At 35.9% G+C, this 16,968-nt stretch overlaps 2 protein-coding genes and 1 long non-coding RNA gene across 3 annotated transcripts; all 3 read left to right on the top strand.

Annotated features, from left to right (window-relative positions):
• The first annotated feature begins 636 nt into the window (after positions 1-636).
• On the top strand, positions 637-2,067 carry LOC126912798 (uncharacterized). Its single transcript, XR_007707446.1, has 2 exons — positions 637-868; positions 1,675-2,067. It is a non-coding gene; the product is annotated as an uncharacterized LOC126912798 (long non-coding RNA).
• A 3,355-nt stretch (positions 2,068-5,422) lies between these two features.
• Positions 5,423-6,089, top strand: LOC126912797 (uncharacterized). The gene is made up of 2 exons (XM_050706744.1): positions 5,423-5,489; positions 5,663-6,089. The coding sequence occupies exons 1-2, from the start codon at positions 5,460-5,462 to the stop codon at positions 6,050-6,052; spliced, it is 420 nt and encodes a 139-aa protein (XP_050562701.1). The 5' UTR covers positions 5,423-5,459; the 3' UTR covers positions 6,053-6,089.
• A 1,872-nt stretch (positions 6,090-7,961) lies between these two features.
• LOC118270075 (uncharacterized) lies at positions 7,962-9,430 on the top strand. Its single transcript, XM_035585519.2, has 2 exons — positions 7,962-8,133; positions 8,735-9,430. The coding sequence occupies exons 1-2, from the start codon at positions 8,077-8,079 to the stop codon at positions 9,428-9,430; spliced, it is 753 nt and encodes a 250-aa protein (XP_035441412.2). The 5' UTR covers positions 7,962-8,076.
• Positions 9,431-16,968: the final 7,538 nt, after the last annotated feature.

Here is a 16,968-nt window from a genome sequence, read left to right as displayed (position 1 = left end):
TGCGATACGTACGATGCGGACCTATGGACGCGTACCTTTTGCGCCAAAATATTATTATTACTTATTAGAATTTTGTTTGTAAATAATAAAATATCATATTTGAGAATTTATTTATGAAAAGGTTTTTCGAGTTTTGAAATGTACAATAACGATGCAATGTTTTATAGTTCTTACGTATTTTATTGGTATTAGATTTTGTCGACATTTTGCTATAAAACTAATAGAGACGTTTAGGTGATGAATACATCTCATGTTTGTAATGCAACGCCTAGAAAAAAGTTTATTTCATCAATTTTATTTTATTCGTTCATTTCATTAATATCTGAATTGAAATTGTATTGCCATATAATTCCAGGTCCCAAACTATTAATTACTGTTTTTTTTAAAACAGGCACTTCTTTAATATTTTACCTTATTTTTGGGGGGTGGCAATCATCTAATGACTTCTCCGCCTTGGGCAGGGCGAGAGGGAGTGTCAGACTCTTACTGACTAAAAACCACCCCGTTCCTACTCCTGCTTTTCGAGCCGGAGGCCCGGTAACCCGGGTCGGTAACATTTTACCTTATTCAGGAATTGAACCTGAGAACCTTTGCTTGGAGGTCACATTAGTGAGCGATACATCGACGACGAACCAGTCTTGTAAGATCATGTGTAAACGCCTTTATATATATTACGATTTATATTTCATTTCATATAAGTTGTAACACTGCATTACATGTGAACTGTTATATAAGCCTGTTATACGTTATATCATAACACGATAAGTCATATAAGATGTGAATAAAAGATAATTTTACTTAATATCACGTTTAAAGTTAGTGTTTTTTTACCTCTGTGTTTGATGATGTTGAAGAATTTTGTTAAAAAGTGAGTATGGATATAGGTATCTTTAATAACAATTGTGATAGTATGGAATCTTTGAATGGTGCCTAAGACACTTCTCCTTAATATCTCATGTTAAGGGGAAGTACCATTCATTATTTAGCCTTATTATAAGGCATATTTCAGTGTCTCGTTGTCCTTCTCAATCCCCGATTCCTCTCGAACTCTGAAAGGCCGGCAACGCACTATCGGTTTTTATCAGGTGATCCGTCTGTTCGTTAATACCATACGGATTTATACCATAAAAAATATAACTGATATTAAGTCTTAACTATTCTTCAAACTATGTTTTCCTTTCTTAAAAGTCAAAGTCTAAAATTATGTGAGTAATGTTGTGTGTATAACAACCTTTCAAGTTTAAGAAGAAAAAGTAAAGGATAGAACCGGAATCTATGGATACATGGCAATCAATCATGACCCACTTCCTGACGCGTTTGTAACTAAATCAAACTTTGAAGTACAAACAGATTGTAGGATGATAGCTGTACCCTTAGTACGAGTTTGCTTTACGTTGAACGAAAACGATACGAGAGCCCGTTCGGCGCTTTGATTGGTTGGTTTATTCGAGCCGGCCAATCAGAGCGACGAACGCGCTCTCGTTTTAATTACTTTAAACGTAAAGCAAACTCATACTAAGGTTACAGTGCTTATCATTGCCACAAGATATGTTTTCGTTTATATGTGTATGTAATACAACCAACCAACGCATACAACTTTTGACAAAAATGGATCCTATTCCTAAGACTTTGTATCGAGTTCACTTATTCAATTCTTCCGATAATCAATTTCAGATGAAAATCCTCATCATGCTCCTTCTATCAGCGTCAGTACACTGCTATCACCGTGACTACGGACCAATCTTCGGTCCCTTCAACCCGACATACACAGAACTGGCCACAGAATGCACAGAGACTGACACTCACTCCTGCTTAGTCATCCCCACGAAGAAGATTTGTAGGGAGAAGCTGCAGTTACCACTGAACCCTTATGTACCACTGCCCTGGTGGTATTTCTACTGCCAATGGCTGGTGACGTTACCACCACCGCCAACAACGAAGACTAGTACGGTGCACCCTTTTTATAGGAAGACTTTAGATGAAGTGTTGGAGTATAAGAAACGTTTGAAGAATAGGAATAATTTGTTTGAATATAAATGAGAAAGTGAAATGTTTATTTCCACATTAGCTATAGTAAACGATTTAGAGTAAATTATTTTGTTATCCTAAGTATCTCCTTGATCACCGCCACCCATGGACACACGAAACACCAGAGGTGTTACAAGTGCATTGCCAGCCTTTTGGGGGTTAGGAATTTAAGGGTTGTTGGGGAATCAGACATTGGGAAGGGGTGTAATTGGGCCTCCGGTAACCTCACTTGCATCACGCAAGCGTTGTTGTGAGGTTGTGGTATCACTCCGGTCGAGACGGCCCAATCGTACCAAAGCATAGCCAACACTTAATTAAAAAAATAATGATAGTATAATTTCCAATCTCTCAAAGCATTGTTTCTTTATAACCCAGCAACACTACAATGAAATGATTTTAATATCAATGCAGAGTGAACACAGTGCGCTGGATCGATGCATATTTCTCATCACTATAATGGCAGCATTACTATAAACAAAGACAAATAATACGCCGCCGCCGTTGAGCCTTTTGTACGCCGCATTATAAGTAGGCCTCAGTTATATTGCAGGGACAGGTGTAGAGCAGAAGGTTTAATCAGAGTATTCATGCCTAATGTAAGCAATATATTTGTTATCATCTTTGCTAACGATATACGAAAAATGAGCGAAATAAGTAGTTTAGCCAAAAAGTGAATTATTCTCTTTGAGCTAATTTGAACACTCTTTACAAATACGACATTGCAATAGCTAAGCCACATGTCCGTAACATTCCTAGACAACCTACAGCTTACAGCTTACCTTACCTTACAGCTTTTTTGTGGTCAAGGAACATAGAGCTGTTCACACAGAATTTAATACGGTACTTAATTAATTTCATTATTTATTTTGTTTGAAACTACCAATTTTTTAATTTTCGGGTTTTGTTGAAATATTTACTTGTATTATGAATTGAATATAAAATTAATGAATAATGAAAGACGCTAACCTACCTCTTGATAGTCTGTGGGTTAAAAAATTTTACACTGCAAAATAGATACTGAACCTTCTGACTACCCTATGTTTGTTTGTGGGCTGTTGTTACTTGTTCGAAGTACGCCATAAATGTAAAAGGTTAAGAAATTATTGTGGTGAGAGCTCTAGCCGAGGGTTTTGTTTGAATCTTTTTCTTTTTGTATTCCCTTTAAAAGTCATAGGTTAACAGCTGTTTCCATTCTGGTCAGTGCTTGGTAAACAATAAGCATTTTTGAAAATGTATTTTTTTTCAGCAAGGGGTTCATTTGAAAATGATTTGCTTCTTCGCTGTTTATAGAGGTAATGAAGTGAACAGATTATTTATATCTTGGTATTATAGCCATCAGTATAAATTAATTTAATATGGCAATGCTGCCAGCCCTTTTCTTTAATGTTGTACCAGACTATGATTTTCTCCTGTATCGTGGGTGCGTTTTCACAAATACAAGTTCACATACACATGACACTCAGACCCAAAACAACAATTTGTGGCAATCACACAACGTGTTGCTCCGTACGGGAATCGAACGGCAGCCAGTTGCCCAGTCACTACAGTAACCGTGCCGTCAACCTCACGTGCAGTCAACTTTTCGGTACCCTAACTCATATCTCCAATGAGAAAAATTTTTTTGGTTAGATTTATTTTATTTTCTATTTTTTTGAAATACTAGGAAACGACCTAATCTTTCATCTTCATAAATGTTGTGTAGCAACGTCGAGCTTTAATCCCCGAAGGGGTAGGCAGACGTGCACATTACGGCACCTATTGCCGCTATATAAAGTACACTTTTCATCATTTCTGTTATAAGTCCCATGTAATAGGGGTGAGCCTATTGAAAACATATTATGACCATTATAAAATTACAAACTCACCTACACAGTAAATATATTAGATCGTAAACCCCAAGATGGAGGATTAATGCCAAAATTAAATCAATTATTGATGGGCGACCTTTTGGTAATGGCGACACAGTCTTTAAGTACACAAGTTAGTTTCAACCTTTTAGTATTTTGATAATAGAGTTTAAAGTTCCTTTTAAACAATATTTTGTAAATATTGATTGTTTTTTTTAAATGTCACTTTTACAATAACAACAGTTAAGAGTAAGGAAACATCTCTAAACTAACTTTTGGATAGTTTTATTACCAATCACATTGAGATAAATAACACTTAGGTAGGTAAAGGTTGTTAGTCGAGTGATTGATTAGAAAATAAACTAAATTGCGTCTACTAAGAAGGTAGGCGTGCTTTATCGTCGGCCACATCATCGCTTACCACTAGGCGAGATGAAGGCCAAGCGCCATCCTATTAAGTTTAAAAAAATAAATTAGATTGACGATGATATTCAATAAATTATATGCGAAAACTTAGGAAGCCTGTATACCTATGGGAAATTATAATCGTTAGTTCGTTCTAGAGTAATTTAATATCATATGTTCAGGTTGGGACGTGTAAAATTTTAAGATACGAATTTGAAACCATCATTTTTATGATTATTTTCTTCCCTTCCAATATGTAACAGTATAAATAAAATATTCTCAAACAACAAATACCAAAAATATATAGAGCGTGAAATCAGGAATGGATTGCAAAAAATAATATCATGTAAGCATTCATACATTGGGGTGAAAACGCTTCGGTTCAAAAAAAGAAAAGTATCCATAGACAAAATGTATAAACACCTTTGCAACCGCAATAACCTCAGAATTTTGGCGCCATTTTCCCTAAACACACGTACTATTTATATTAAATTTTATTTGTTATCTGTGAAGAAATATTCTTTGCGTTTTAGGCCAGAGTTCCCACAGTTTAGTATCAGTTGGGAGATATATTTTTTATGGTCTTTCTTTAAGGTTATTTTTTCTTGTTTCAAAATAATTTAAGGGTTCATAATATGATCGTGAACTTTAGCCTGGAAAAAGGTTGCGTTACGTTTAACATATTATTATCTTACGTTTTACTAAAGCTCCGAAAGCCAGCCTTTTTTTAGAATTACATAGGTAAAATTCGATAATAGGGTTAGATAACTAAGCAGGTGTAGGAACGGGGTGATTTTTAGTCAGTAAGAGTCTGACACTCCCTCTCGCCTCGTCCAAGGCGGGAGAAGTCATTGGTTGATTTTCCTCACTTAAAAAAAGGGTAGATGACTAATTTTATTGTGATGTCCGTCTTGTCTCGTCTAAAATTTTTTCATTACTTAACAGACGGACTAAATAGATTTTTAATTTCCATACCTTGTCAACATACCTATTGTGTATGTGTGGAGTGTGTGTATGTGTGAATTACTTACACGGTTAATTGCACATTGAACACGTGCATAGACGAAATTAATTGTTTCAATAATGTGTTAGACATTATTCATTGTAATTTTTATTTTTAATTTACACGTGCTATTGATATTTTGTGGGACATTTTTGTAAAGAACTGCTCAGCTATTCATGTGTGGACCAACGACTAAACTGACATGGGTACGTTTTTAAAAACTATATTGAAAATTTTTTGAATAGAAAAATATTTGATGCGTTTATTTCATACAGACACTTATTTAGATATTTTTTCAAGTATTCAAGTATTTATTGCATCCATAATGTACTTAGGATTTCCACCCTTTTCCAACATTAATCACCAATTTTGTCCTTAGCTGCTAATCATCACCATCATCCACCTCATGGTGATAGAGAGTCGTCTGGTCCCCAGAACCAAACGAAGACTATCTCGCAAGAATAACGACTTCGAACTACCAAAGGAATTCTTCGATGAGACCCTGAGTCTTCAATCAAAGTTTAGGGTTCCTAGCACAGAATTCTGCAAAGAAATGTCCTTAAAAGCGGAGGCCCATTACGTAGTTCTGCCATGGTGGTATCATTATTGTCAGGATTTGCATGAAAAGCGTGTTAGGACTAAGAAAGGGAACCCCCACTTCACTGCCATCCACCAGTACATCCTGAATGAGGTGCAGGCCTATAAGAAGAGGCTGCGGGCCAAACAGCAGAAGATGTCACAACTCGAGCAGGAGCTCCTGGCCTCGTAGAAGATTCAGATGTCAATAAATGTCTTCATGTGTTATATGGTTACGTTTTTTTTTTCAATTTGGTCGAGAGTTTATGTAACGTATCATATACGCGCGACGATCGCTGGCCTTCCTTTTTTTTTTTTTTAGATGTCGTGGGGTAACCTTGAAATGGCGCCTAGTTTTTTGGGGATAAAAAGATTATGGAGTGTGGGATTTTTACCTCACTAAAACCTCCTTGGTGGCCACCCTCTACATCTGTAAGGAGCACCGAGACCTCTTAGTAGACCTGCTCCGGTAATCGCTGGCCTCCCTAAGTGCGGGTCCGCGGACGACGAGCTAAGGTAATTCGCCTCCCGACCAGAACCAGACCCGTGCGTAAAGCGCGTCGCGTTCCGCGTACACCTCAAAGAGCCATCAGACCACCACAGATAAGGCCCAGTAGGGCTGATGCTGACCCGGAGCTGCAGACTGCCTAGCGGGTTACCGGGGCTCCAGCTTGCAAAGCAGGAGTAGGGACGGGGTAGTTTTTAGTGCAACCTCAAAAGAGCCTGCAAAACAGTAATATATTATACAATAAGTTTTTATAAGGGTGGAAAATCATCCAATGACTTCTCCCGCCTTGGGCGAGCGGCGAGGCGAAAGCGAGTGTCAGACTCTTACTGACTAAAAATCACCGTTCCTACTCCTGGTTTTAGAGCCGGAGCCCCGGTAAATCCACTAGGTACCTAGCTCCGTAACACACTTTAGCCTAACAATCGAGCCTACAACTAAACCAATGATGGGGTTAGCAACAAGCTGAAAACAAACAAACAAGTGAATGAAAAACAAGTCGATATCATGAACCAATGTAATAAATACATTTCAAGTGCTTGCTTACAGAGTGGCTGTTAATAATGCTGATAAGCTTACACTATCGAGTTCATTTTATTATGAACTGATAACGGGCTGTTGTAATTGTTTTGTACTTCTTTCATTAACACTGCTTCACGTACTAGATTAGGAGCGGTGATTTTGATCGATGGAGGCTCTTGTACTAAATCAGAGGTTTAACTTAATCGGTCTATTCATGTGTTTGAGAGCTTGGGTGATGCAATTTGTATATTATATGTAATTGTTTATTTTTGAATGATATTCTGTATCCGAATTTGATAACTTGAGCTGAATGGTGACGGGAGAGGGAGAGTAGAATTCGTCACCAAGCCCACTCTTCCCGCGGGTGTCTTAAGAAAATACTAACCTGCATTTGAAAATCACTGGGCAGCAGCGTTCTCTGATAGAACTAACGCCTGAACTGTGATCTCCAAACCTTTTTTTAAAAGGGATTTTAACCTGGGAAGGTTCAAGTATACTTCAAATCTAACTTAAGAGTTGAACTCTCTTTGGAGTTCTTAAAATGCTTGAATGAATATTAATCCATTAATCAATAAGCAGATAAATCTAACGACTTACCAGTTTTTATAATGTCCAGTTTGTCCCCAATACATATTACTAACTAACAGTTTGGGAAAAGATATACGTTAAATTAATGACCATTCAAATGATCTTGATAAGGATCAAGGACAAACAGTTAGGCATGTAAAACAAAAAAAAGGATAACACTAAACTGCTATCGTGTAAATTTTACCGTTTTCCGATAACACTCAAAATAGAGCTATTGGTAACTCCATTGTTTTCTTAGAAACTCAAAAAGAAAAATTCGACTTAATTTCTGCTTTCTTTCTACTCCCACCCTATCATTCGTCATTCATAGTCTTTATGAAGAGCACTAATTTTACTCCAAGTAACATTATTTACAAATTAGAATACAGTAAATACATATTTTCGGTGTCTACACAAAACTGATATCTATCTATCTCTGGATTTCTAGACAAAAATAGTATCAAATTAAGGGCATATACTCTAAAAACTTTTAATGTAACTTGTAATGAAGCGTGCTAAGCAATGTAAGGCCAAAAAACAAATCGATTTTTGACAAATAGTTGTTCGTGTTTACAAAACTATCGGTAAACGATTTCCTTCAAGCATCAGTGTATGGACAGCGTATGTGCGAGCCACAGCATCAATGCGAACTCTGCGAAACAATGGACTTTCTTCAAATTGTAAGTTTAAAAAAATAATAATTATTAATAAAACTATTTGTTTTGGTCTTTCTTCTTTATTGACGTCAAAGTATTATGTCTTTTTTGGCTTTTCCAAAAGATTTTCGAAGTCTAAAATCGCAAATTGGGACGATATTAAAAATCAGTGTTAAGTGCATACCTTCAGGAATAGGAGATGTGTTAAATCAAAGCATTTATATCAATTAATTCGAAGTAGGCACTTTTTAAAACCAAATTGTCCGTCAGTCTGTCAGTAGAGCTGTGAGCCTCATGTTATGTCTCTTTATTTATTGCCTAGGTAGGACAGTTGTGAGCAATTTGTTTTTATTTTGTAAAACATTCTTGTGACCTGTCTGTTTTTGAATGATGTTTTATTGTGTCATAGTAATGTATGTTATTTAGTTTTTATTGCTATGCATTTATTTATTGGTAGTAGTTCCATTAGATTTATAACGTAAACGTACTTGTAATACCAATACCATTTTTAGACACATTTTGCCGAATTATTGTATATGATAGGTTTATTGCGCATTTTAGGTTGTTAAGTATTTCTTAAGTTATGATATATGACAATTAACAGATATAAAACGTTTTGTTACAGTTTATACTAACCGTATACATGACACAAGTCGTAAGAACAAAATCGAGGTCGAAGAAATACAAATCGTCGTCTTCAGACGAGGACAGCATAGAGAACCTCCTGTACTACAAGGATTGCCAGCGGCAGGGCAAGACGGAGGCCCCACCAAAATCCGCCCCAATGATATATGAAGCACGAACACCACCGCCACCGCCACCACCCCCCAGGCAGCCAGAATGTCCTTTCCCAAAGATGTGTTGCGCCCTAACCTGCGGCAACGAATGCGGCGTGGGTGGGGGTGGTAGTATCGGTGGTGGGGGAAACTACCCATCAGCAGGTTACATGAGACATTCAGAATTTAATAACTTCCAGCCGATCCAGAGTTTACAACCAATGATTCAACAACCTCATCAGCCGGGGATGGGTATTCAACAGCAAATGATACAAAGGAGAAAAAAGAAGGTGAAACTGCCTCCACCCAAGATACAAGCACCACCGCAGACAAGAAGAGACTTCTCAGGGTTTACCAAAGAGAAGATAAAAGGGTTGATCGCCCAGGACAATGATATCAGGAAGATTCTGAAGGATTTGGTCACGGTCACCATGCAGAAGGTGGATCTGCTAGACATGATCAATTCGAATAGAAAGGATGATGAGGACGTCACAGAGATGACGTCACCGGCTCCTGTGTTCAATTTAGAGGAATATGATGAATGAAAGGAGACTTTTGTTTTGTCGATTCCTCTGTAATTGTAATATTACTTAACTGTGTTGTAGGTTATACTTATTTAGGTGATTTAATATGAATAAAATTTGTTAATTTTGGTATTTATTTTTGCCGATATACCTCAATAAGTTATGCTTATAACATTGTAGGTGTGAAAATGCCAAGTCAATTCACATGTATCACTCTATGTGGGTCATAATTTAAAAAATGCAAAAAGTTACCTTGTTGTACCTTCAATGTAAAATATAATGTTAAATTATTTGGAAAATTTCGCTATACAGGTACCAGTTGGAAACTCTCGGAATTCTCACGTGGAATTAGCACAAAAATGGACGACGTGGCGGTAGAACTTTTGTTAACAATTATCATGCATTATCCTGTGACGAGTCCGTTCTGTAATGCGATGCAAATTACTAACAAAATACAGTGGAAGTTGGAATAATTTACAAAATATTTCTATACCAGCTCCAGTAATGTGGTGGCGGCACGGTACAATTTGCCAAAACTCCTTTTCTTCGGATGTGATAAAAACCGACAAAGGGATTTCGTATTTGACTGGGAGTACTAACTTCTAGAGAGTCCTAGAGAGCTGGACTATAGACCTGTACTTAAAAAGGACCTCCTTCTCTACATAAAGGAATTCCATACCTTAAATTCCATACTTGGTTTGCAGGTGATAGCAGTGTTAAAGGTTTACGTTGATCACGGCTGCTGGAAATTCATTTGTAAATGTCACGATGTATTCTTCACTTACTAAGCATCATTCAAACTCGTCATACTTGAGACATTTAACTGCACGGTTAGTTGGCGCGGTGGCTGCGGCGTAACGTGTAGCGGGTTCGATTCTCGCATGGAATAACTCTTTGCGTGGTCTCACTAGACCTGGTTATTAGTAGAAAAGTGGTTTTTATAATTTAGTACATATATGTTATTTCAGTTACAAAAACAACGAAGCCTAAATGCACACATTCTATTTGAGAACTGTACTAAAAGCTCAGTAGTACGTAACATAGGGCAAGTGACCCGGTTGTGGCCATCGACCCCTTTGTGGCCACTTGGGCCTTCAAATATTTATAACTAAGGCATGGACAAATAAATTACTCTGTTATGTACAGTATTTAAAATATTGAATATTGGAGACACTGATACCGTTCGCAGCTTTGATGTGTCAAACTTCACTTCGATGCAACAAGTCATTCTTTTTAGTTGTGGGTGAAATTGTTAAGATCTTAACAAAAAGGCTAAGGCGAGCGGGTGAGGATTTGGTTTTTATTTTTTTAATCTTTGCTTATTGTTTGGATGTTTATGTTAATACTACATGAAGAATATATTGTCTAAGTGGAACTAAAGTTATTTTGTCGCCACATGTTTCTGAAGTGGGATTATTAGAAGGTGGCCACTAATGGAGACAAAATTATGAATTTCTCCATCTTTGGCCACACGGCTGGCCAAAACTTTTGTACATAAACGCCCCACTTCTAGTCAGTTATCGTAATTTATTTATTAATGCTTTTTCCTTGGCTTTACATATCAACAAACACATATTTTTCATTTTCAGAGATGCAATAAATTGCCTTCACACAAAGGGGAGGTCAGTTTACTTTGCAGCTTTTACCAACGTCATATAAATGTTGATCTCTTTATTTGTAGGTTAAATTCAAGTGAAGTAATAATATTTCATATTTTCCAAATTAAATGAAAACCATTGTTTCTAAAATGTCAAATTTAATTAATACATTTTGATTACTTTTATTGTATTTTTTGATGGCCAGAACTGGCACACGACCGTGGCCAGAAATGGCACGAATCTGGCCAAAAATGGCACAAACTCCCTTTTTTTTTCTTTTTTATACAGTTATTTTTTTACTGGACGTTCTTTAAAAAAAGGGTTTTCTTAGGCAAGATTAACACATGTTAAATGATTTTTTACAAGAAATATGTTCGTGATAACAAAAACTATAAGTTAAGAAAGTCTCAAAGTCGACAAAATTCTTAAAGTGGCCACAACCGGGTCACTCACGATATATTCCAACAGTGAGTTTAAAGTTTAAACCAACATTTAACTTACAACTTTGGCAGTGTAACTAGGTGCAAAGCCACCTGAACTCAGTATTGCAGGCCACAGAGAATAAATATGAGTCCCAGGACTTACTTCTGTAGTTTACATACATCCTACACGCTTCTACTTTAAGGTAAAGATGCCAGCACATCAAGATATACTAAAATCTGCAATTGATTTTTAACTTTATCGCGAAGTGATAAGGTTGGAATTGATTTACGTTATTGATTAATATTATTTTCTGAGATTCTGTTGATATCACTATTTGTAACAATTTACAGGTTACTGATAGTGATAAATGACTATCAGGGAATATCTTAGGGCATTAAATCTGCTATTCATTGTTTGTGAAGAAGATTGAAATAAAAAAAAGTACATAGTCACCGTAACCGCAACCGAAGTACACTTGTATCACAGAAGCATACTAATTCATAGTGCACAAATGTGTTGTGGACTATGAAGAAACTGCATAATAGCGTGTGTAATTGAGCTAAAAATTGTATGGCTTAACATTGGAAACATTTAAGATGTTTTTTACCATTAATATTCCTACTTTTAGGTTAAAAGACATGTAGGTACGCTAAGGCTAGCATACAAGTCTAGTCTGCAAATGATCTTACCTGAACTCGGAACACCTACTCACTTACGTACGCGTGAGCTGTCATCCTGACAGCTACCATAGCTAGTGATGTATTCGTGTTCACACATATAACAAATGAAGGTAGTCACTCGCCACTCCACATGATAAACGATGACGTCACTATACTGGTACGTCTAGTTTCCTTTCTGTTGCCGCTACAATAGAGTTGTAGGAATGTGGTTTTGTTTGAAATATACTTACTTTTTATTTTAAATTTACTTTTGTAGGTAGTTAAAGAATATACATGTATTTTCAGCTACAACCAGGTGAGATAGTGACAAAACACATGCACCATCGCTTACAATCAGGCGAGTTACGAGTGGTGTCTAAATATCGGTCCGTTTCTAATATAAAAAAAATGGAAGAAATACCTATATTACAAAAGTAAAAATGTCTTTTTCATTTTAAAAATTTGATCCTTTTTTCAACTTTAATAATGTACAAGATATTTTCAACTATTTGACAACTAACTAGAAAACTAAAAATTCAAGAAATGTTAATATTATAGGTATTTACTATTTACAAATCATCAAAAAATACGTCCGAATCTTCCACAATGGAAAAAGTGTCCAGAAGGCGGCATTGCCATTTTTAAAATGCTTTAATTTAATTAACAAACCATTATACAAGTCGGTTTGCCTTCACTATATGTCACTGGTGTCTGAATAATCTTAGAAAGTACATAAAAGATAAATACCTATATATACAATGTGTCTAAAAATAGGTATAGTGGACACGTAACATAGGCTATGTAACTTAACATGATTATAATAATTGAATTTAGTAAATCATTTACGAGGAACCATCGGTTATGACATGTTATTTGTAATTCGCTAATGTTGACGTATATTGTGGTTGTTCCAAGAATACACTCATAGCGTAGGAGTTAAACTTTGATTTGTATTAACTTGTAAGCGATTGTTGTAATCTATTGGTACGAGTGTGTTTCGGGGTAGGACGGAAATTTCTTCAGCAATAAATTGTCAGCTAATCCTTGTCTCTATAATGTCCTTATAAGAAGTCTGTGGGTGATTGTATAAAAGTCAAAGACATCGAAAAAAAGTATAGAAAATTATGTCTAATGTAACTACAACCTTTTTTTTAAGCGGGGACAATCTTTCAATGGTTTCTCCAGGTTTGGGCGAGGCGAAAAGGAATGTCGGACTCTTAGTAACTAAAAACTACTACCCCATTCCTACTTCTGCCCTTCGAGCTGGAGCCCCGGTAAACGCGCTAGGTAGTACACAGCTCTGGATCAGGTATCAACCTTACTGGGCCCCATCTGTGGTGTAACTACAACCTACGTTTTCATTATTTCTTAATACTAAGATGGAAAGAAAGAGGAAGGGCATTGTTTAGAAGTAGACATATTTTGGTGGTTATAAGTAGTCTCATGTGATAGAAAATATCTATCCCTATTGCTTAGTACATTTTCTGGTTTAAATGTTTGTCTTGTTCAGGAAACCGACTGTGAACAAAACAAAATGCACACAGAAAATTCGTAATGTTGACTCAAAATCTTAACGTCTTAGCGTTATACACAGTGAATGTATGTATGTATGTACATTGGCAATAATCTGTATGTATACAGGATGAAAGGGTAAAAATATAAAATTAAATTGTATCCTTTTTCCCGCGGCTTCGCCCGCGTGTATAAAGGAAAAATGTGACCTATATGACTCTCCAGCCTTTTAATGCTCCCTAGATATAAAAATCGCACCATAAAAAGCTTATATTTATAATAGGTCGGCGTTTGGCCACCACCTCGCCTGGTGGTAAGCGATGCGATGGTCTAGCCGACGACTGTGGAACACGCCTACCTATAATAAGCAGCCAATTTACTCGACACTTGACTATACCCAGATTGTATCCCTCTGGAAATAGAGACTCAGGCAAGGAAGACCATACAAGATCGCACAACCACCCACACGAAGCAAAGTTTTGTTCGAGTGGGTGGGATATATCACATAGGGATCCTGAGTTGCCATTTTTCTGATGATGCGTTGGTGAAATGGACTAAAAGAAATGAAGTTACAAAGGGCGGCGCTGATCGTTTACCATCAGGTGATTCGGTTGCTCGTTTGCCTACTATTCCAAAAAAAAAGTTTTGCAATTCCTCCGATATAAAAAGAGCGACAAACAAACACACTATTCCATTTTAAATATTAGTAAGTATACTTTGAACATTGTATTGCTTGTTTTTATTTTTTATTTTTAGTTGAGAGTTTTAAGTTATATTTAGCAGCAATTAGTACGTAACAATTATTTTGTACTTAAAAGTAGTAAAGAGGGTTATTCCGAGCTTTGTAGTGTAAGAGTTGTGTATGGAGCTAAGTGGACTAATACGGTTTGTTTTGAATTGTACCGATTTTGGAAAAGTACCTATGTATATTTCATAGAATTACGTACAGTAGTTGAGATACAGATAGAGAGAAAAGGAGAGATTCACAAGCATCTTTATAGGCAATATTATCTGTCAGTTAAATCTATTTGTGATTGTGAGCAGGCTGGTCTAGATGTAAATCGGACGGTGCAATGCCATTTTCCATGGAGGTCTATTCCATTTTTCCATTTCCATGTCCATTTTTCATGAGAATATGTAACCAATATAGTTTTATTAACATTTTTATGAGTCTTGGTCACTTGAAATAAGCGAGTGTATTATTATTATTATTTGGGTGGTACTTTAAAACAGTAAAACAGTAAATTTTGTTTTTATATTAAAAATAATATTTTTTTATATTAAAAAGAAGTTGTAATATAATTAAGAAGATTTAAAACTGCTTAATTAACTTAATTTTAGTTCTAGTTCAAAGATAAATATAGGCACACGATTTTGAAAAAACTAAGTTAATAATAAGTGCAATGAAATAAAGTAATTCTTAATTAAAATCCGTTACAAAGTTTGGTATCCCTTCATCCCTGTACATCAATCGACCCTGTTTTGTTCAAGGGTGATTTTATAGTCACTCGCATATGAACCTATCCCAAACTGCAAACATCCCTAATCTATTTTAAACCTTATTGCAAAAAATTTTAAGTTGAATATGTATCTGTTAGAAAGGTGTAGGTTCATGTGCTGGTATGTGACCCTTGGGAAGCGGTCAATGGGTAAAAACAAGATCCTACTGATTGGTCTTTCTATGTTAGTAGTTAATTGATACATATTCATATGTATTTTAGGAAATTGTATTTTGAATTAAATAATTTGTTTATTTTTTGTTGTATTTAAATTGTGGAGTATTCGTTTCGTACAACTACATAGTTTCTTATTGATAAATAGAAGCATAATGTGATATTTTTTTTTGTGGAATAGTGGGAAACGAGCAGACTTGTTACCTGATGGTTAGCGATCAGCGCCGCCCATAGACGCCCACAACACCAGAGCAGTCACAGGTGCGTTGCCGGCCTTTTAAATAAGAATGAGCTCTTTTCTTGAAGGTTCGATGGTGAAAAAAATGTACGACGTACAATAAACTACACATTGCACTGTGACAATGCACTTTACACAAGTTAAGTTATATCATTCATGTATGACTGGGTGAGCCTATATTGTCATACAATCGACCCAATTTCCGATTTTGTCCAAATAAAATTTTTCGAAAACTAACACTCAGTAATATTTTGCGTGATCTGGCAATTTAATGATGCCTGCCTGCCTTTTAGTTCGATATTCACGCTTGTGACGTTGCGTTAAATTTGTAAATTAATCGAATTGCACGCTTAAATATTCGACGAATGGTAACGCTTTTAAATTATTTACATCAGCAAAAATATTTAAGTAATTGAAATTATGAATTCAAAATAATCAGCAAATTGTCAGGATCGTTATTCACATTATAATGGGAATACAATTAATATCTTCAGCTTATACTTAGATTTATTCGAAGTAAATTATTAAGATTACTTACAACTTAAAAATAACCAAAAAATACCGAATAAAAACTAACTTAAAATTAATATCTTAAGCTTACAACAACAGGTGAAGCCACGCTACGAAGTACTACGCGCTACGACGCTTGCTACGCGGCTACGAATGCTTAGTAATCACAACGGCCGGCTACGTGTAAACACATCAACGTTGTAATTAAAATGCTGCTCGAGTGCTTCCTAGTCTAATAAAGTGGTAAAAACTACCCACAATCAACTGATTGCATGTTTTAATAACTGACATCAAGTTTGGATGTGAGAGAGACAAACATACATATTGTCGTCTCCTTCCCCCACTGAGGTTGAAATCTGTGTTGCGAGTGGCCGACGAACGTAGGGCGGGAACGTAGAGCGAACAATGTCTAGACAAGACATTGTTATACAGTTTTTGTTTCTTATTATTTTTATGAATTTTCTACTGTTTTTCTTGTGTGATTATATTTTCTTGGCGTCTTTTATTGAGTTGGCTAAGGTAGTTATGGAGCCTCCTAAATCTTGTTGATTTACAACTTGTGAGTATTTTTGAAATTATCCAACAATTAAATGCTCACAACAGTGAAATATCACGTTTACAAAACGTTTTTTAATTTTCGTAAACCTTTCTCTACCTTTTGTCAAGCGAACTAAATTGTCAAGAAAGTATTTTTGATTAAAAAGCCTCTTTCATGTTACCATAATTATGACTTCAAATTCAAGGTCATAATATCAAATATCAACACTAACTAATTCAATTTACACCAACTTCCGTAACTAAACAATAAAATTCCAAAAACACCTAAACGATGACGCACGCTGATTTTCTATAACAACAATCATTCTACATTCACAGGTTTATCAAAAAAGTCCACATTGCAAACAGTTTTAATACCTGCTTACGTCACGCGTCCCACGCAACCCTA

Source organism: Spodoptera frugiperda, chromosome 30 (genome assembly GCF_023101765.2).
Source record: "Spodoptera frugiperda isolate SF20-4 chromosome 30, AGI-APGP_CSIRO_Sfru_2.0, whole genome shotgun sequence".
In the NCBI taxonomy this organism is placed as follows: domain Eukaryota; kingdom Metazoa; phylum Arthropoda; class Insecta; order Lepidoptera; family Noctuidae; genus Spodoptera; species Spodoptera frugiperda.
The sequence above is the reverse complement of the archived record's forward strand: the minus strand, read 5'-3'. Positions and strand labels throughout refer to the sequence as shown.

Excerpts from the sequence above, each read along its gene's own strand:
- LOC118270075 (XM_035585519.2), top strand. The coding sequence starts at position 8,077 with ATGTGCGAGCCACAGCATCAATGCGAACTCTGCGAAACAATGGACTTT. Across the intron at positions 8,134-8,734 it reads CAATGGACTTTCTTCAAATT|TTTATACTAACCGTATACAT; the intron begins GTAAGTTTAAAA and ends GTTTTGTTACAG.
- LOC126912797 (XM_050706744.1), top strand. The coding sequence starts at position 5,460 with ATGTGTGGACCAACGACTAAACTGACATGG. Across the intron at positions 5,490-5,662 it reads CAACGACTAAACTGACATGG|CTGCTAATCATCACCATCAT; the intron begins GTACGTTTTTAA and ends TTTTGTCCTTAG.